The sequence below is a fragment of the Canis aureus genome, chromosome 5 (assembly GCF_053574225.1).
Source record: "Canis aureus isolate CA01 chromosome 5, VMU_Caureus_v.1.0, whole genome shotgun sequence".
Lineage (NCBI taxonomy): Eukaryota > Metazoa > Chordata > Mammalia > Carnivora > Canidae > Canis > Canis aureus.
In genome coordinates, this window is record NC_135615.1 from 2,351,040 (window position 1) to 2,372,504 (window position 21,465).

Genomic DNA, 21,465 nt, shown 5'->3' on the forward strand with positions numbered 1-21,465 from the left:
TGAGGGTGGCTGTCCCTGCACCAGCCTCTGCTGTTTCATAAACAGGGTAGGTGTGGCACAAACTCTTTAGCAGCTTTTTGGCAAATCTCCCCTCCGCCACCCTCGGGTACACATGTAAGTGCCCATGTGTGCTTGTGGACATGCACACACACCTGCCATGTCATCTTCATAGACTGTGTCTGCTCCTGGGGTGCAGGAGGTGAGGGCAGCCTGGAACGGACCCAGCATAGGACCTGGAGAGAGAGCCCAGCTCTGTCCTCAATGTACGAGGCAACTGCCCCAAGCCTCTCAGTGCTCATTGGTCAAAGAAGGACAGACACTTGTCCACACCAAAGGAGCTGCAAGATGAAGTAGAGGACCTCGTGTCATGCAGCCAGCAGTGTGTGGCACACATGACCCCGCATGAACACAACTCCCTGACATTCTTGTTAGCAGCTGCTTCTCAGGAAACACTGATAAGTCCTATTTCCACTGGGAGAACCTTCTTGGAAGAAAATAGGTATTCTCTCCTTATTTAAAAACAGTATTTTATAACAGAGGAAGATGCTTATCTCAGCACATATAAAAGTTCATTTAAGGAAATTATTGGAAGACCAAAGGGAAATATAATTAAAGATGAAAAGAAATGGAAAGTCACTTCTATTACGAGGGCAAAGATATTTTGGAGAAAAAAATTCCACCTGCTGGTTCATCTCTTCAGAGTGTTGACCATGACTCTTTCAAAAGGAGAGTTTGGGTTTTTTTTTTTTTTTTTTTTTTTTTTTTAATTTTAACTTTAAATCAATGTAGAGTAAAACTGAGTTTTTGTAGGCTCTATATTAATATCCATTGAGCTGTACACCAAAAAAAATGTCAATTCTATCATGCAAAAATGAAATGAATTTTAATGCACCAAGAGATTAAACAAAAATAAAATCCAGCGATAAAGAGGCACCTGGGTGGCTCAGTGGTTGAATATCTGTCTTTGCTTCAGGTTGTGATCCCGGGATTCTAGGATCCAGTGCCGCATTGGGCTCCCCATAGGGAGTCTCCTTCTCTCTCTGCCTATGTCTTTGCCTCTCTCTCTGTCTCTCGTGAATAAATAAATAAAATCTTAAAAAAAAAAAAAAATCCAGAGGTAAAATGAATTAAAAATAAAAATAAATCTAAAAAATAATTTAAAAACCAAATGAATTCACTTAAAAACCAATTTTAAAAGCAAAATGCATTTTAATACATCAAAAATGGATTTAAAGATAAAATGAATAAGAATAATGAATTAGTGGTGCCTGAGGAGCTCAGTTGGTTGAGCGTCTGACTCATGATCTCAACTCAGGTCTTGATCTCGGAGTCGTGAGTTCAAGCCCTGTGCTGGGCTCCATGCTGGGTGTAGAGCCTACTTGAAAAAAAACATAAATAAAAATAATCAATTTTTAAAGAATGAAATTTACTCTATTAAGAGACTCATGTAAGTATCCCACAATCAGGAAACGGAGCTTTCATCACTCTAAAAACCAAAGCGGAAGAAGTGGGGTTTCCCTTAGCAACTGAGTGCTGAGTGCTTACTTATGCTGATACGTGTGCTGAGTACTAGGGAGACAAAGCTAAAGGGCAGGATCCCCAGCCCAGAACATCATAGTGTTTGGAGAGAAGGATCAGAGATCTTCTAACACAGTATAAAGACCTTTCAAGCATATTCATTACACATCCTTTCTCCATCTTATGGGTGAGAGGTATGAAGAGCTTACTAAGATTGAGATCCATTATTTGGAAGAAGAAAGCATCACTTCTTGTCCAAACATTGCATTATATAAAAACGAAGAATAAGACAGAGGCACAGAGAAGCTAAGTGCCTTCACACAGCAGATCCAGAACCAGGGTCAGGGCCAGTGGCCAAACTACTTCCCAATATATCTGAAAACTCAGTAAAACAAACCTCTTGTTGTTCCTTTCATTTCAAGTGACGTTTTGGCGTACTGTGGCATTCCTTATACGCATTGATACAATCAAATCACATTGTAGAACCCATTCTTTTTATGAGTTTATCCTTAGTTGAATAGCAGAAGAAAAAGGAAAGTAGGTCTAAGTATGTGTTTAATATGTTACTTTCCTGGTAATATTTAAGGCACAACACATGGATCTATTTCTCTTATTGTTATTCACACATGAAAGACAAGTAGCTTAGACCTAGAAAAAAATAAAATTAGCAAATCTGCTCAGTGACAATGGCCATCTGAGCTGGCAGTAGTTGAGCCTGTCTGGCATTCCGAGGATCCAGAGCTTGAATCCACTGAGGTCTGTATTTGAACGCAACCCAGTGGGCATGGCTACCTTTTGCTGGTGTCACCTTCCCCAGCACCCGAGCCCTGCTGCCAGCTTCAGCACCAGCGCACACGTCCAGTTTCTCTCTCTGCTTGTGCCAAGACACCATGACAGTTTAATTCTCAAGGTCATTTTCGGGGTGGGTACAATGTAAAAGACAGCTCGGTTTCATTCTGCCCCTACCAAGAGATATAACAGCAAAACACGTCAACGTGAAGTGAGTGTTCGCAGAGCCAGAGAAATCACTGCCCACGTTCTATGAGTTCTGCTATATTCAATGACAAGGTTTGCTACAGTAGAAAATGTCATCAAGTTATTAAAAAGGGATGATGTGAATATGTTGTGTTCATATGCAAGAGAAGTTTGGGAGATGTCTGGTCTACTCTGAAGAAGAGTTCAAGAGGTTTCTCATGTTCTGATTAAAGTTGGTGGCAGCTCGATTAGAGTTACAACACTCATGAATTGGAGTTCTAATTCCATCCCTTGGTTAGAGGATTCTGGACAGCAAATGTATTGACTAAGCCTAGATCTCACTTAGAAAATGGAAGGTAAGTGGAAAGCAAAATACATCAACATTTATCGAAAGTATTGATTTCAATGATAGTAACATGTTATTTCTTCAATGAATGTTAGAAGAGAATCTGAATTTTCCAATTACTTTTTTTGATGTGGACATTAGCCAGCCTAAGGTTTTTCTTCATAAACAGAACAATTGTTTAGCAAACTTTGGATTCGCTTCTCTTGCATCTAATTACAAGCATATTAATTTTTATAATCATATTAAAGAACTCCAATAACAATTTCAATGACTCAAGGGAAAGGTAGCTTTAGACAGTCAACCATAATTAAGCAAAACAATTGTACCAGCATCATTACGACAAATGCAAAGCATAATGAATCTGGGGACAATAATCTCAAAGAAAAAAAAAAAGAAAAATAACACACCTCACATTTGCATCATAAACACATTTTGTCAACAGCAACCTCAGGGCTCCAGTGAAATCAATTAGATGTGTTATATATTTAATGATGGAAAAAATATTTGATTTTGTATTTCTCAACAAGGAGATGTCTGATGCTGGAGTCATTGGAACTTTCAGGTAAGAATCAGCAGGAGCTGAGATCTTTGACACCGGCTTGCTGAACTTGCCTAATCTGTTTATACTGATATCTGAACTCAATTTTAAAATACTCCTCTGCTGACCTAAACTCTCTTAAAATGCTAAACTAGCCAGGTATAATGAGGAAAAACTTTTCAATGTATTAGAAAAGAAATGAACAAAGTATTCAAATCTTTTGTAGCATTTAAAAAATTTTGTAAATATACTCTTCCAACTCTATTCTCATGATCAATTTTCAAAAGTAAATCCATGAACTGTAATTACATACGATTCTGGTGAGACGGCAGACACAAAGGCAGGCAGATGGGCTTGGACTTTGGAGAAGGATGCCAAGCCCTAAAGAAGTGAGGTGAGAGGGCAGAGAAAGAGGGTGAGAGAGAGAGAGAGAGAGAGAGAGAAGGTTAATGTGGGGGCAAGGAAGGAAAGAGACCAAGTCTTGAAGAAATGCAAGGACTCCTGTCCTGACGCAGTTTCCCTGGCTCCCACTTTTTCAACCTCACCTAGGGCCCAGGAAATGTAACAGGTCCCAAGCATTCTCTGGCTTGTTCTTGCTGGAGCTCTCTCAAGTGGGAGGAGGGAGCACATGGTGGTGCATGCTTTGGAGAGAGCCCCGCACCCCTGGGCTGGCATGTGAGGGATGCGTCATGGCTGAGGACCAGCGTGCGGGCAGGGAGGTGGAAACCCCTGCTCAGGGACACACTGACAGTCAATCACATACATATTTCACTGGACTCTTACTTCATTCTTGTGCAAAAAAGAGAGAGAGAGGGGTGAAGGGTCCAAAAGCAAATGTGAGAGCAGGCTGCTGGGTGACAGGGAGCAAGCCCTATGCCAGGTATCATGGCACAGAGACAGCAAGTAAAAGGAACAGTGAGCTGGCTGGACAGGAGCCCCATCCCCCCTGGCTCCGCATCACAGATCTGTGCTATGCTGGGGTATGAAACGAGAATTAAAGATGTCACTATTAGGGCACCATGACAATGTTCCAGCAAACTCAGCACTGTCAGTAGATAGGAAGTAGGTGACTTTTGCCTTGAGTGACCTCCTATGGCCCCCGTTATGCCCTTCCTGTGCTATTGAGATTTGTCAAGCTCCTATTCCATCCCGGTCTTGTCCTATTTGTATGTTTCTGGAGTGAGTTCTCTTGAAAACAATCAGAAAAAAATAGTGGCACCACCCTATAATTCAAAAGGCTCAATATTGGACTGTAGGAGGTTCATCAACCAATGGGCATGTAGATGTCACTCCCTTTGTGCCCAGCATTAAGCCACTATCTGTCATGGTGTGTGCCTGACAGCAGGTATCCTACTCGGTGTATTTGGTGAGTGTGGGGTGGATGATATCACCCTGTTTATAATTTAATTGGATAAACAAGACTTATTAATCCTATACCTGCAGTTTACTAATAAAATATATTCCCTCTTTATCTTATAGCAAGACTCATGATTCATTAAGATTCAGTCTTCTGATTATCTCCCATTCAAATGGTTATTTTGCAACTCTTGGGTTAAAAAAAAGCACATTAAATAAAAATAAGCACAAAACAAGTGTTTTTCAATAAGCAATCTTACACTAACTGCTGGAGGATGTAGCAGATGCCCTGCAAACTGATTTAATGTACACAAATCAGTGGGTAGCAAAAGGGAAACCCCAGCCATGGGGTCCCTGGTAAAGGCATTTCCAAAGTGGAGAACAACTGGCCCCTGGTCCTCAGAGGCAGTGTCAGAGTCAGAGGTCATGGCTGCTGGGACACCACGGATTGAGTTTCATTTACTGGGGGCAAAGCTAGTTACCAGATAAGGCCTGTGTGGTCACTGAAGGGTTTAAATGTACAGACCACCTTTCTTTTACCAAAAAAGATGATCCCCCTTTTTTGTATAAATCCCCCCAAATACACACTAATAAAGACACACAGTAAACCTTATGGGAATCCTCAATTGATATTTATCAAAAGGGTTTCATTTTAAATTTCTCAATTCCAACCTGAAATAAAAAGAACCAGTATAATTCTAGTTCTAAAGGTGATTTAAATTCCCTTTAGAGTGAACACTGAAGCTGTATTAGAAAAGTCTGAATGACTGATTAAAAAAAAAAAAAGTGTGCCCCTTGTCCTTTTTAAGAAAGTAGAAATTTTATGTCAAAAGAGGCAATGACCTAACTTTTTAAATAAGAGACAAAAAGGTAATGAGCTCTCTCTGGACAAAATATGCCTGGGATTCTCATGCATAGCACTTACTTCTCCAATTTTTCAATACATAAATATTCTCTATGGTGTAAAACAATTGTAAGTACTTCTGCTAATTAATGAGCTGCTTTTAGCTATAAGTCAGCAGAATTGCATTTTTTAGAGACATAGCCATGAACAGAAGATTTACTTTTCTTCTTACTATGTAACATTTTTTTAAAAAATTCACTCTCTGTCATGGACACAAGTCAAATCAGGAATAATGAGCCATTCTCTAAAGTGCAAATAAAAGCATTCATTAAAAAAGTATTTTAGTAAAGAAAAGTAACTGACAATAAGGATGACCCATAAGTGGAGATTGCCTGTAGATGGCCCCAATGCAGGACGCCGAACTGAACCACAGAGGTTTTGCGTGACTATTCATTCAGTTGTTCAAGATGAGAACAGCAATACTAGTGAGCTCTCATCTAATATTACTAATGACATCCCCCTGTCTTCTATCTTCAAAAACCTTGCCAACACCACCACTGGGGGATGCTAGGGCCCCTAAATACATTTTTAACAAGGCTGTTTACTAAGCTAGCGCACCTCATGGCACAGGTGCATCTATAGCTGATTTCTTGTGAATCTCACCATACACAGGATCAAAGATGATGGGTAAGGCAGGGAGGAGTTGCACTAAAGGTGGTGACAGGAATGTGTGATGCATGGCATGCTGCTTCCCTTGTATTCTTCTTCTGAGGGGGAACAGAGCAGCAAGCAGGAGCTGTGGCCCTAGCAATCAGGCCTTTACCCACATGATACTTCCTCATCAGCCACGCTAGAGCCTCACACACAGACCTCCAGGACCCCCTGGTTGCTCTGTAGCTACCACAGGGCTCAGGACACACTCCCTGAGGACCTTACAGATATTGACAGTCATCGATTTTTCAGCGAATACGGAATGTTTGAAACCTCTATAAAAAACAGACCTGTTAGAACTTCTTTAAGAACTTAAAAAACTCCAGTTTCTTAAATTTTCAGAAATGTACTTGCCTAATAGGTATGAATATCTTGGCCAAAGAAGAAAAGTAATATATTTGAGGATAACCACTCAAATTAGTGTGTTTAGTTTAACGCACACTAAATTTTCACATATTTTGAAAAAAAAAAAAGTAAGACAAAACAAACTTTAATCCTGTCACTTAAAATTAACAGGGAGGGGGAGACTATTCTTTTCCCTTCAGTCACCTAAGAATCCCTGATTCCTTTAAACTCCATTTCTTGGGTCATAAGAGATGAACAACATATGAATGCAATGGCTGTTTTAATGAGAAACAAACTTCATTTCACAGGAAACATCTTCTCATCAAATGTCTTGCATAATATTTAGATGGACGACTATTTGGTTGTCAGGATCCCAGAGGACTCAATATTACTTCTCTTAATATCATGCTATTAAATATTCTAGAAATGAAAGAAAGAAGGGTAGAAATCACAGAAACATTATCAGTGCCAGTGTCAAAGCCTGGGCAAGGAAGCGTTCTGAGAAGAAAAGCATTGCTGATTCTGTTTTTAGTGAAATAATATTAAAGTGAATGTTAAATATTAATGGGGAGGAACTACCCAGGGACTCAAAATTTAACATCTTTTATAAACAGGGAAAGTATTTCTCAATTCAGTTTTCCAAACAAGAGCAAAGACACTGGAGTCAGAGATACACGGGTTCAAATGCTACCACACCACTTAGGAGCTCTGTGAGCTTGGCAGAGTCACTTCTCTGTCTCTGTAAACTCTGTATGTAAAGTGGTTTTCCAAAAAAGTGCCCACTTCACAGAGATGCTGTGAAAATGAAAGGAGGAAACGTATGCAACTTCTTGTAAGAGAAAGCACTTCATAAAACATTAGCTATTATTATCACTAACATAATAATTTTTATCACAAAGTTGTGTGTAAGATATTCATGGCCAGAAATCCAAAACAGGCACTTCATCTATCGTTAGTGCATAGACTTCACCCTGAGTTACCAAAAATCCTACTTGGTGGAGATTAGATTCATTGAATTTTTTAACATGTATCTTGCTAAAATTATCCACCTATTGCAAGGATAGGAAGATTTTTTCAAATTTGTCAAATTGTGAGCATCTGCACGGTATCACCTTTGTGTGATATGTGTTCAATGCAAGGCCAGGACTAAGGATTTCCCAGCATTAAGACAATATCTCGCATATTTCATCTGTTACCACAATAAGTATAAATATAGGTTGTGTTTGCGTGTCCCCATATGTGGTATGCATGTGTGTGCATGTTGTGCATATGTGTGTGTGTATGTGTGTGTCTCTGTTGCGGGTGAGAGAGAGAAGAGAAATTGGACAAATACCAGTAGAGCTGACCCTTAAACAATGTGGAATTAGGGGCGCTGACCTCTGTGTGGCTAAAAAGATTTGAGTACTCCAAATCTTAACTACTAATAGCCCACTGCTGACCAGAAGCCTTACTAATAACGTAAACAGTCAATTAACACACATTTTGTATGTTGTATGGATGATATACTGTATTCTTACTATAAAGCTAAGAATACAGTAATATCATCATAAGGAAAATACATTTATAGTAGTGTATCAAAAACATCCATGTATGAATGGACCTACAAGTTCAAACTGTGTTGTTCAAGGGTCATCTATATTTGGGTTTTATTTCTCTCCTCTGTTCATCAAGGTTTGTGGCTTAATTCCTCAGTAACATGTTAACATAAATCAGAACTGTTCTTTCATTGGTGGAATGCCCCAGATATTTTGCATGTAAATAAGACCAGTGGAGATGGAAAGATTTCTTATAGGATGCCACCTCTGCATTGAAGCCTCTTCTTCCATAGCATCTGGAACAGCTCTAGTTCCAGATATACAAGCTCTAGTTCCTATAGACAAGGAGGAAAGGCACTCAGTGTCATGAAATGGAAATAATTTACTGCTCTCTCTTGACTGACATAATAGATATTAATTCCCAGAAACTTATTACCTGAAAAGATGCCTTTACTGTGAAACAGAAGTGACCTCACCTCTGTGCCCTACCTCATCACCATTACGGCCACAGCCTGTACTCATTTCCCAGGACACGCGCTGATCTGGGATGATCTCAACCATCTGATCCCTAAGAAAACTACAATTCATCCCATAATGCCACTCGAAAACAACTTCTTTTTGACTTAATTTTCCAGCATAGTGTGGTGGTAAGGAGTGTGGTGCCTTGCCCTGCTGTGATTCAGCTCCCCCTAATTCTAGGAGGAGATGACAACGCCCTGTTTGCTATTCCCTATGAACATCTTTACGTGTGTCATCTCATTTAATCAGGCCTACCTCACTGGGTTGTCATGGGAACAGAGAATGCATACACAGCCCTCGGCCTCTGGCTCTGACTGGCATATTATAAGTACCGATAAATGTTCATTCTCTTCCCTTGACACTTAATTCTTATATTCCTTTGAGGTCACTGTAACTGCCCCCAACCAACAGATATGAAAACATGTCTAAGGCTCTAAAGACAGGAAATGGCTAAGTAAAGATTTAGGCTCAGTCTGGCTCATCGGACCCCAAAGCATGGGCAGGCCCTTTCCTCTCTTCTCAGACATCTCCTACAAAGTGCACTTTTCCTCTTGAAGTTCAGAGTCATGATACTGGGAAATGACTGTACACTCAGAAATGCTCAGAATCTGGAGAGGGAATGTAAGCCAGACAGGAGCGAAGACAATGGCAAAGCAAAAAAAAAAAAAAAAAAAAAAAAGAGAGAGAGAGAGAGAGAGAGAGAGAGAGGCAGATATAAGAAAAAAAGAGCAGAGAATACCACATTTCCTCCTTTCCATCCACAGGAAAGGCCACTTTGTGGTATATCATGTAGCATGTTATTTATTTAGAATCTGACAATGCCTTAGACTATCTTTCTTTTTTGCTCCCATGTATTTTTGCTCTGTACTTTGCTCCCTCATATAGGTTTCTGTCCATTCCTCCCGTTCTTAGGACTACACTTAAGTGTGCTCAAATCACTATCATCCTAGCTGAATTTGAGATACTATCTGTTGAGCCATACTGGGAAATCTGACACTCATAATTATCATTCTTCCCCCATACTTTTATTTCCCTACATTCCCACAACTCCAATATACATTTAAAAAATATCTCAATAAACTCACACCAGAATTTTAAGTCCTGGTATCTCAGCCCATTCTTCTGGATCTAGTGGCTGTCAACACCTCCCCAAGTGGCCTTCCAACTTTTACATTGTTCTAGCCTGATCCCTAGTGGCAATCTCTCTTAGCCCAAATTAGCATCATAGTTTTGTTTTCTGCTTTCTTTCTCCCAGCTTTGCTTCCATCAGTAGAAGTGAGAAGACCCTGCTGGGTTCTGAGGACTTTAAGGATATTCAGAAACAACCCTCACTTAGGGAAATAATTTCCAATGTAAAACCATAAAATGTTAAAAACAGAAGGCAGACAAGACCAAGAACATGCCTTGTATGTCCTTTAGCCCCTTGTGGAATAGAGACTCGGTGGGAAAGTTCACAGGGACTCTGGGGGCGAGGCTGCAACAGTGGGGTGAGAGCCCCACTTTCACTGTTAGAGTTTGTGATGTCTGGATACAATTCCTTAGGCTAACAGGCTAAGAAAGGCTGTGCATGACTCAAGAGTGTGACCATACTGAGGATGGCAGAGAAGAGAAACTCATGACTAAAACCATTAGGAAGCTCTTAGAAGAGTCCAGAAAAGATGTCTTATTGTCAACAATGCTTCTACCAACTCTCAAGTTCACAAAAATCCTAAAAGTCCTTTGGTTTCCAATGTCTTTCCTCTTCTATTCCACCTTTAATCAAATCAACCTTAAACTTCAGTGGCTTCTCTTGTGCTCATCATACTACCTTAGGCTTTTACAATCCTCTTCCCCTAGATCTTCTGTGAGATGAACCCAATTCCCCACATTCCACCCAGGCCGAGAAAACCTCCTGGCCTAACTTGACTCAAGTCAATGATCACATAAATGTTTACTGAGAATTCTAAGTGTATGGCCTCCTGTTTGGTTTGGTTCTGTGAGGGATGTAAAGAGGTCCTCCAAGGATTCATCATCCTGGAGTAGAGATAAGATGGTTATGTAGACAACAGGGATGAGGGCAAGGTGAATGAGCTCCCAGTAGCTCAGAGGGGGAGAAAGTGAAGCAGTCAACACAACCTCACATTTTAGAACTGTTTCATTTGATGATAACAATCACTGACTTTTTTTGGTCCATTATTAATGTGGTGATACATGCAATTCTTACAAAAAAAATTTGGTAATTCTTCCTTCCATGTCATCAGTGACAGGAGAAATTGACCACAAAGACCTCTTCAGTTTCACACAGTGTGGGTTGATGGCACCTATCCTGTTCACACGGAGAGAACAGCTTATGAGCTTCCCGTTTACCCTTCCAACTGCTACCACCACTATATAAATGGGGAAGAGAGTGTAGCTGTTTATACTGTCTGTCATATAATGAATGCCTAAAAGTATCCTCTATGGAGAGGCCTTTCACAACTCCTTCTCAGGAGAAGTCTAATATCAGAAAGTGGTATTTCAAAGTTAATTAAAACCTTTACAAAACCAGGACTTTTCAATAAAGGAAGACGATGCCATGAGTTTCCAGCATTTCAGAGTCTAGGCAACTTGAAAAACCTAAAATGATGAGGCCTGGTTTCCTTTAAATATCAGACCCAGTCAGGAAGTTAGCCCACTAGCTTTGCTAACAGATGTCATATTAGCATTAATTGTAATGGCCCATTTTACTTATTAGGTCCCTCTTGCCTATTGGCATTCCAGGCACCTTGCATAAATCCTGCAATAAAGCCAATTAAAATCTCATTAAAAGATAAAACCTAAAACTATGTCAATAAATGCTAAATACATTTTAAATACATTCATTTTGTATCACTCTTAGAAGATATAAAACGGAAAAGAACGGTGTAAATGTTGCAAAGCCTTATTGAGGATAGTGCCAATCTCAGGAGGTCAACCTGGAAAATACAATTAAATTAGTCAAATGTGCCCTGACTTGTCAAATTTCCAAGTCTGCTTTTCATCAGCACTGTATTTAAGGGATTTCCTACATTTTATATGAAACTCTGTTTCTACCTGTAATAAAGTAAGGGAGATATTTCCGAGACAAATGTGTATTGAAAAATACATACAGTGTCATGATAGGCAAGCTGAAATGTCACTTTCAAAAATTTATCCTTTTATCCGATTCATAGCACATATGTCTCACCAGAAAGCATGGAATTTGCTCTCTGAACATCTCTTATAGGAATAGGGAGTTACATTGTAAGTACGAAACTTAAAAACCTGTATGAACAGACCTAAAGGGCTGACCCATCCAGAATCTTTCAAGATTCTCACCTCTATGGGTGAAAAATTGCTTTTCTGTTACTCTCTACAGAAGTATGTAAATAAAGGCTCAGTTTCTGTTCTTTCTATAATGTCTATAATGTTTGAAGCAAGGTAAGAGGTAAGAATCTTCTAAGGAAAGTGATACCTCCTTTAACAAAGAAGAATAAACAAAGAAAATAAAAATAGATTATATTCACAACTAGATGAGTGCTCAGTAAAGAAATGTGTGCATGTGTGTGTATGGCGGGGGGAAGGGGAGACACCTTTTATTTTTAAAAGATTTATTTATTTATTTAAGAAAGCGAGAGAGCTCATGAGCAGGAGGGGCAGAAGGAAAGGGAGAGAGAATCTCAAGCAGACTCTGCACTCCACCCAGGTGCCCTGAGACACATATTTTAAAATAATACCTTTGATACATGTATCCAAAAACAAAATAATTATCATTGGGTAATGACACCTGTGATTTTCATTATACTTTTCTGTAGTCTTGATGCTTTTTGCAATAAAGACGTAGTATTTAGTATAGGGAAGGTAAGTGCTCTCTAAAAACGTATTAGTGGGTATTAGAAATATAGGGATGTAGTTGACTAAATCTATTCAGTTGGTCCCAGAAAAAGAGAAAACAAAATATCCAAGTCAAATGGCTGACATTTATTTCTTAAATCAACAACATTCTCTCCTGTGGTCTAAGATGGCTCCACCATTCTTGATGTCCTGCCACCCGATCCAATATCTTTATGCAGATATTTGAGAAATATGCATGAAACTGAGAAGTGGGTTACACTGCTTTAACAATAAGCATTCATAATGCTATTTGTACTACTACCTGCAGAGAATAACACTGGATGATCTCTTTGGAAATTTTATAAATGGAACACTGTCAAATTTATAAGCAACATTTTAGACAGCAAATACGTTGCTTGGATTTTAGCAGTCTTAAACACTGCAAGCAGCTTAACCTTATCTCCCAGTGCCACTGCCTTCCTGGAGTAATTGATGCTTGGAGTCCCCAATTTCACATAAACCAGGCCACTGTGTTATTGTATACAGCAATCTGACTGCTGGCAGAGACAGGAAACTGCACTGAACCCAGATCAATAGACATGTCAACAGTAAGCTGCTTAATCTAATTCTGCCTATCTCATCTCAGGGCACAGAGTTTGCAATTTTACTGTTGGGTCCCTCTGGCAGGAAATGGTTTGGAAAGTTTAGTCTTAAGAAGTTCAAGTGATATGCTTATCCTTCAGACTCTTGAATGTTTATTCAGCAGAATAGCCATTTTAAATGTTTTATAAATGGCAGTAATGTAAACAAGGCACGCCTGACTTCCCTCACATGTGAAAATGATAATGGTGATTTCCTTGACTATGGACAAAGAGATTAACACTACAGCCAATTACACTTTAGAGGAAATTGCTTTGGTTCATATGTTCTGGGCTAATGTCTTCTTTAAACTATCCCCACCTCCAGCACTGGCATTCTTCTGAGAAAAATAAACTATTTGTTTTAAATAAATATTTGTTTCTTCTTTAGCTACATTTTGGACAAATGGCTTCCTTAATTATGAAACCTCAAATGAATATCCGCCAAAGCATCATTCTTACTTCTCAGAATAGGTGATTAGGAACTATTTCCTGCAAGAAAATCAGAGTCTGAAACCCATAGATTCTGGCTCTCCTCGAGACATCACCCCCTCAGGCAGGGTTAGATACTACCATCATCACATGGAAGATAGTGAGTGCTAAGTACTTGTACTGCCTGCAGCTCTGGCTCATATTGTCCTTGAATTATCAAAATAGGAAGGGGACCAATCATTTTCCACATTCCACTTGTACTGGTCTCAATACTTCTCTGTAAACCTTTGGAAATAACAATTTATTATCACTGTCATTCTGTTAAACAGGTGATGTGATCCCACCTTATGGAGAGGTGGATGTGATCCCACCTTATGGAGGATGGGACTAGAGAAGAAGGAAATGGAGGCTAGAGAGGAGGGAAGAGAGCATGGAGGATGTGGATGGGGGGGAGGGCATGGAGGATGAGGGAAGAGGGCATGGAGGATGGAGACAAGAGGGGCAGAGGGCATAGAGGATGAAGATGGGGAGAGGGTATGGGGGATGGAGATGAGGGGGGCAGAGGGCATGGGGGAAGTGGAGGAGGGGGAGGAGGGCATGGAGGAAGTGGAGGAGGGGGAGGAGGGCATGGGGGATGGAGATGACGGGCGCAGAGGGCATAGGAGAAGTGGAGGAGGAGGAGGAAGGCAGGGAGGATGGAGATGAGGGGGGAGGGCATGGAGAATGGAGATGAGGGTGAGGAGGAGAGCATGGAGGATGGAGATGAGGGGCACAGAGGGCATGGGGGAAGTGGAGGAGGGGGAGGAGGGCAGGGAGGATGGAGATGAGGGGGAAGGGCATGGGGGATGGAGATGAGGGAAGAGGGCATGGGGGAGGTGGAGGAGGGGGAGGAGGGCATGGAGGATCAGGGATGCAGAAGGAGAAAAAGGGCAGGATGGGAAAAAACAAATTTGTTCTCAGTGGCATCTGGGAATGACAGATCATAAAGATATTTTAAGATCAGGTCTTTGTTTTTGGAAATTAATTGAGGGCTCCTGTACTTAACTTAAACTAGCCCAACATTTTCTAAGGCCAGATAGTGAGGAAGCCATGCCAAATATGGGCTGAATGGGAACTCAAAGAAGTGATAAAACATTTAAGAAATTTGCAAGTGGGGGAGGGGGTAACTGGGTGACAGGCAATAAGGAGGGCACGCAATGTGATGAGCACCGGGTGTTTTATTATATGTTGGCAAATTGAAGTAAAGTAAAATAAAGAAATTTCCAATTGAAAGGGAGGAAAGTCTGATTGGAAGAAGTCAAGTCAATGCTGGTGTCAAGTAGTAAGAGCCTTAAAAAGTAATGAGTAGCAAGGTGGTGAGAGTCAGTAATGATGTACTGAGGGCCCACGGTGTGGAAGGCCTTCCGCAGGGGAGGACGGGGTAGACAAGCTACTTGCCAGCTTCTAGTCTCCAGGGGCCTTATGCCAGACCCGAAGCTAACACACAGAGCCCCTGCTCGGGGTAATGTGTGCTAGTCCACGGGTGACAAAATAAGAGTTTGCTTCACTGTTGGGGGCCTGAATTTCAGTATTTTAAGACAGACATTTATCATGTGTTACCTAACTTTTATTAATCTACAAAAGAATGGTGGCCAGCTGGGATGTTCCTGCTTTGGAAAGCCCTCAGAGTAACACCCCAAAAACAGACATTGGAAATATCAACAGCAAAAGTATTAAAAAGAAACTGTCATTGTCAGTGGAGGTGAGACCCTGAGGTGATTCTCCACTCAAGAGTACTCTAGAAGGAAAATTCATAATTCAAGTATCAAAATTTTCTTTTCATGCAGTGATTCCTGAAAACTCTGACAACAGAGAAGACACAAACTAATGTCACCCTGTGTGTGGGGTGGGGCAGGGGAGGGGCGTGCGGGGGGCACCTGGAAGGGAAGTGCTGTGCTCAGCAGAGCCAGGATTTTTATTCTGAAGCCTTTCTCAGAGTTCCTCTAGCCTTTCCTCATCCAGCTCCCATGCTGCACAGTGCATCAATGTGCCATATTAAGTAGGCGCCATTTGCGTCACAGACAATGTCAACGTGTGACTGCGCTGACAACTGTATGACAGGTAATGAAAAGAATCCTGTTTTGATAAAACGCCACAGAGAGAGGAGACTGAATCCTGAAGAAAGGGTGCCTTTTCTAGCAGGTACAAAAGTGGCTCCTGGTGGGCCTGCTGCACGGTGTACCCAGTTCGGGAGGGGAGAGCACAGAACTGGACCAGCTGACAGCCCGGGATGCTCTGGCTGTCTGCCCAAGCTCTCACCCCGCTTTGGCTCTCCCGAGCAGGTGCTCCCACCTCCACCAACCAGCACTGCATAAGCAGTTCGAGTCCCTGCCATAGGAAATGCCAGGGGGATGGGCAAAAGGAGTAGCTGGAGACCTGGAGAAGGAGGAGGAACCCATTTTCAATGTTCACCTAAAATCAGAATCCACTGAAGGTTTAGGAATTATTAGTTCCCCTTCTCAGCTGGGTTTGCTCATTTAAAACAGGTCAAAATGAAAGGATCTAGTAACCTTTCTTCTGGATTTCTAGATAACCTCTGCCTCTCTTGTTCTCCAAGGTTAATCACACAAGGCAATCCTAGGAGGCTTATCTGCCAACTGTGGGGAGGGCAAGGCAGCAGCAAGCGACGTACAACACTTCCTGGGAAACTGAGAATCAAAATAATGACAAATCCTATTCCCGGAAATAAAATAAGAATTCTAGAAAAAAACTGGTTCCATTTATTTATGGTACATGATCTTAATTAAAGAGGAGGAAGAACCCTGAAGAAATATGCCATTAGCTCCTCACGTTAGCCGGGATCTGCGTCCCCCCTAATTATGAAACAAAGCACACCTTTATGCACCAGGTGATTTTCTGTGCCACGGTGTAGTGTAATGTACAACGGGGATTGTTTTAATAGGGCTGGTAATGAGATCTGGGTGGAAAATCTCTCTGTTAATTTAGCAGTCCTCCTGAGATGTTAGAATTCTAGTTTGCAGGTGTTTTAAAGTTCCTCGCCAAGCATGACCCCAGCCTGCCACCTAGTTTTGACATTAGGTTTTAAGTATCACCTGTAAATCTCTTCGATTTGTCCTCCTCAAAAATCACTTCTATTCTCTTCTTGCCGCCTCAGCAATGTGAGCTTCTTTTGCTTTGCCCAGTACTATCTAAAATGTTATTGAATGAATGATTCGATGCTATAATAATCCATACTTTTTGAAAGCAAGCTTCTACAGAGTTTAAGCCCTATGATCTGTCCCATCAGGGGCACCGCAACCTCAAACAGCCAGAAACAAGTCGAGCAGCTGCTGTCGCTTCTTGACCTTTTTGCTTGAGGAACACATGAGCCCCTGTAAGCACACTTAAATAAATGACTTGCAAATTAAAAGAAACATTTTTATGATTCACTGCAGTAGGTTGCTTTTTGAGATACAAGGTTAAAAGTGAACAATAAACCTTTTAAGGTTATTGAAACTAAATTATTAACGCCGTGGTGTTTCACCTTCCTTTTGTCCTCTTTATGGCATTCTCCCGGATTACTCACCGCAACTCCACTCCTACAAGTTGTAAATCAAATGAAAAATCTTTAAAGCACAAAAACAGCTGATTAAAATGTTCAACCACAGGCGAACTATGGAGATGATGGGGAGGGACACACTGCATTAAAAAAAAATATGAAGCTTCTGATAGCTTTTGAAGAAATATGTTGTGAAAACTGTGCACTTTCATCTCCAGAAGAGAGCAAAAGGGACAGTCCCACTTTTGAAATCCATTTGCAACCTTCAAAATAATGAGTGCTTTCTTCCACTCACATTGCACCTGGTCCCTCACACCAGAGTGCTTTTCACCTGTACGGTTTGATGCTCAAACATGAACTGCTTCAAAGGGGGGTGGTGACTGGTGGCAGAGGGTGGGGTTTCTTCACCCCCTGATTACGGATGACTGACAAAGCTCTAAGCCAGATACTGGGCTGTAACGTAACTGAGGAATGCCATGCTCCATCCTACCTACATGAGGCCTCCATCTCTCAGCTATACAATGGGTTGATGGTGGTTCTCTTCTTAGGTCACAGTTGTGAATATTATTTGCACCTCTGAGCAACACACTCAAATATTCATCAGGTAACTCATGCTTTTCACATCTTATAAAAGGACGGTTCTAAGGTTCACAAAAGTGCTTGAACTTGTTGAGTGTATTCTGATTAATGAAGCAAGTCCAGTTCTACCCGGGGCACCAGCACATTACATCTGGGAGTCCCCAAGGAAGCTCTGCAAACGGAGGGATGGAGAAGAGTGGAAGCTGGGCCAGACCTCAGGGAGGGGGGTGCAGATGGCATGGCCCCACGGTCCGACTGGAGGGGGTTTCAGGAGCAGTACAGTTCCTAATATCTCCCCTCCCAGAAATGCTCTGTGAAATATCCACCATGAGCAGGGCCAGGCCCCAGACTGTGCATCCTGGGCAGAGAGGTATGCTGTTGCGGTCCTGTAGTCCTTCCTAATTTATCGGAATTTGTACCGTGTAAGTGGGGTCTGATGGGACCAAAGAGTATGTGAGGGGTGGAGGTCCTGCCCTGTGCATGTGCTGCGTAGTTGCCACTCCCCGCCCCCCCCCGCCCCCGTGAGCGCGCGCTGTCCTTGGTGGCTCCAGGGCACAGGGTCCCAGGAGACTCTCCGTGTGGGGAGTTGAACAGGGGTGCCACCCCCCGAGAGGCTGCTCTTCCCATTCAAACCAGAACTTGTTTTGGATGCAGAAGGCGGGCGGTGGTGTTTCGAGAAACACGTAAGACCAAGAGCCCTATATTCTCCTTTCCTACTTGCGTTAATTAACGTAATTAGCCAAACACACTATAAAGAATGGCACAGAAGGGAAGGGAGAGATGGAGCGCCCCACAGATCCTTGCACGCCTTCCTTCCTCATCAGAAAGTCAACAGTAGAGAGTGTGAGTTGACTGTAGGCTTATCAAGAGGAGAGGGAGCAACAGTTGAGTTGCTTTTGTGCAGCATTTCCCCACTTGGTTGACAGTGCAATATGTATGTGTGTATGGGCTGTGAAACATGAATTATGTCATTTCAGAGACTCCACATGCAAGGGAAATGCTCTTGTATTTGTATTTAAAACTGGCATTGATCCCAACAGTGAGAATGTGCTTAGCACTACTGAGCTTAAAAATGGTTAAGATGGAGCAGCCTGGGTGGCTCAGCGATTTAGCGCCGCCTCCAGCCCAGGGCATGATCCTGGAGACCCGGGATCGAGTCCCACGTCAGGCTCCCTGCATGGAGCCTGCTTCTCCCTCTGCCTGTGTCTCTGCCCCTCTGTCTCTCTCTCAGTCTCTCTCTCTCTCTCTCTCATGAAAAAATAAATAAAATCTTTAAAAAAATGGTTAAGATGGCAAATTTTAGGTTACACGGTTTTTCATCACGACAAAAAGAATGGCATGACAATGCTATCAAGATGAATGGTAAAGTCCACGCTAATAATTTAAAACGTCAATGTTTCTTTACTTAGAACAACATTCAATAGCAAATTAAAAACATCATGACAAGCCGGAAAAGAAACTATAAAAGACAGGAACCAAGCTTTCTATTTTTGTATCTGTAGTGGCACAGTTTTCTGGCATTTTAAACAAAGGACCCGAGTTTTCATTTTGCACTGGGCATCCCGGAGTGTGTAGCTCACACTGACCATGAGCCAGTGATCTGAGTGAAGGTCTTTGTCCTTGGCATGACCTAGGAAGACTGAGGCTTGCCCAGGAAGGGCTGGGAGCTGCACTTCTTCACGAAAGCTGCAGAAATCAAAGCACCGGCCCCTCCTCCTCGGGACTGACAGCATTAGGCTCCAACAGGGGAGTCACCATAAAGATTTGGAACCCTCTATCTGCTCTACTGCTCTGGCAACAAATGTGAGAACAGAAGCAACAGTCACAGCAGCAGCTTTCTGGCATCACCAGGATATAACACATTGAGAGAGGGAGAGATCCATCTGGTGGTTGTGAAGGGAGAGAGTTGCTTCTTACCTTCCTGAAGGCACTCCCTGGTCTACAAGTATCTGCTGGGTCCAGAGGGCCTTGCCAGAGGCCCAGGATGGACCAGCATTTGAGCTCTGGGAACAGAAGCCACCAGCAGTACCCTTCCCTAACTTATCCCCTTAGAGAGAGCTGCTCTGCTTGGGTAGCTGTTCAGAGTCCGCTGCCTCAGTCTACTGCTTTGGTGTCTCAGCTGCACCGCTCCTTCTGGACTCCCAGTCATACAGGAGGAATCCAAGAAAGGGAAACAAGGCAGCCAAGCCAAGTGTGTGCTACCCTGGACAGCGCTCACTCAGCCTGCGCCCCACTCCCTTTCCCCGCAGGCCCCTCAGGCTCTCCTCTCCCCCATCTGACTGACAGCCCTCTGCTGTTTGGCTGCTGAGAGCCTTTCTGGAGGTCTACCATGTGCCTGGAATTACTGACCTTTATCTAAATCATCTCACTGGGAACTCCCAACCATCCCCTGTGGTGTATATTATAGGTCCCCTATTTTATTTTATTTATTTTATTTTATTTTATTTTATTTTATTTTATTTTACTTTATTTTATTTTATTTTATTATTTTTATTTATTTATTTATTTATTTATTTATTTATTTATTTTAAAAGATATTTTATTTATTTATTTGTTTGTTTGTTTGTTTATTCATGAGAGACACACAGAGAGAGGCAGTCATAGGCAGAGGGAGAAGCAAGCTTCCTGTGGAGAGCCCGATGCAGGACTCGATCCCATGACTGCGATATCACACCCTAAGCCAAAGGCAGACACTCAACCACTGAGCCACCCAGGTGTCCCTACGTCCCCTATTTTAGATGAGAAGCAAGTTCCCAGAGATTGAGTAGAGCATGTGATGTCAAAGAGAAGCAAGGAGCAGAGAAGCAAATGCCCTATCTGCAGACCATGTTCCCATCACATCATGGTGCTCCTGGGTCATGAGGAAACCAGGCTCATTCGCAGTACAGAACATTATGAGACAACTGGCCTGGACTCTGCACAAGCGGCACTGTCAAAAGACATAACAAGGACATGGGGAGAGAAAGAACTTTCTAGATGAGAAGAAACTGAAAAAGAGATTGCAATGATATGCAGAAAACTTAATTGGATCTTGGATCAAAACAAACTATACCAATTGGGGGAACTTGAACATGGATTATGTATTCGATACTATTGAATCGATATTAATTTATTGAGGGTTAGTTTTGAAAAAACGTACTAGAGGACAAAGAGCAATTTTAGATGTCTTAAGGGAGAAACGTGAATGCAATGGGAGACACATCTGACCATATCTGTGATGTGATTTCTCTAACAAGAAATATAAAGCACAGAATGCTATGGAGGGATCAAACAGGCTTAGCATGATTAGGTACAAGTCAGCACAGAAGTAGTTAAAAACATTAATGATGACAGCCATTCATTACCCTATTACACACTATTAGATCTACACACCTTATGTTCTTTAGTTAGCCTCCATAACTTCCCTGGGACAGATGTGAACCCCATTTTCACAAAAGAGAAAACAGACTCAGAGATATCATGTAACATGCTCAATGACACACAGCCCAAGATTCCAGCCCAGGTCTCCGTGGCTTCAAATCCCAGCCTAATCATTAGTCTAAACTGCGTATTTTAAAGTAGATGAAAGGTGAGGAAACAGCGGTGGATATTAAAAAACCTGTTCTGAAACCTTGAGAATATACTTGATCCCTACAGTTTCATACGATCAAATCTGTGAGTGGGTCAGCCTCATGAGGGAGAAGTCTCATTCTGAGAGCCTTTGCCAAATCCTGGGATCATTACTGCCCTTATATTCCTGTCTCGAAAAAACAAACCTTAAGAGATTGACTTAAAAGCTTTC

The 21,465-nt window shown here is 41.9% G+C and overlaps 1 protein-coding gene across 24 annotated transcripts in view; it reads right to left on the bottom strand.

Moving 5' to 3' along the window:
* PARD3 (par-3 family cell polarity regulator) overlaps window positions 1-21,465 on the bottom strand; it is a 648,392-nt gene that overhangs the window by 89,462 nt on the left and 537,465 nt on the right. The window contains exon 23 of one of the 24 annotated variants that reach the window (XM_077896598.1): window positions 3,691-3,758. The exons of 22 other annotated variants lie outside the window; for them this stretch is intronic. In XM_077896598.1, coding sequence (XP_077752724.1) covers window positions 3,691-3,758 — 68 coding nt within the window. Of the gene's footprint in view, window positions 1-2,401; window positions 2,481-3,690; window positions 3,759-21,465 lie in introns of those variants that run through there. One more of the 24 variants, XM_077896599.1, reaches the window with a different exon arrangement.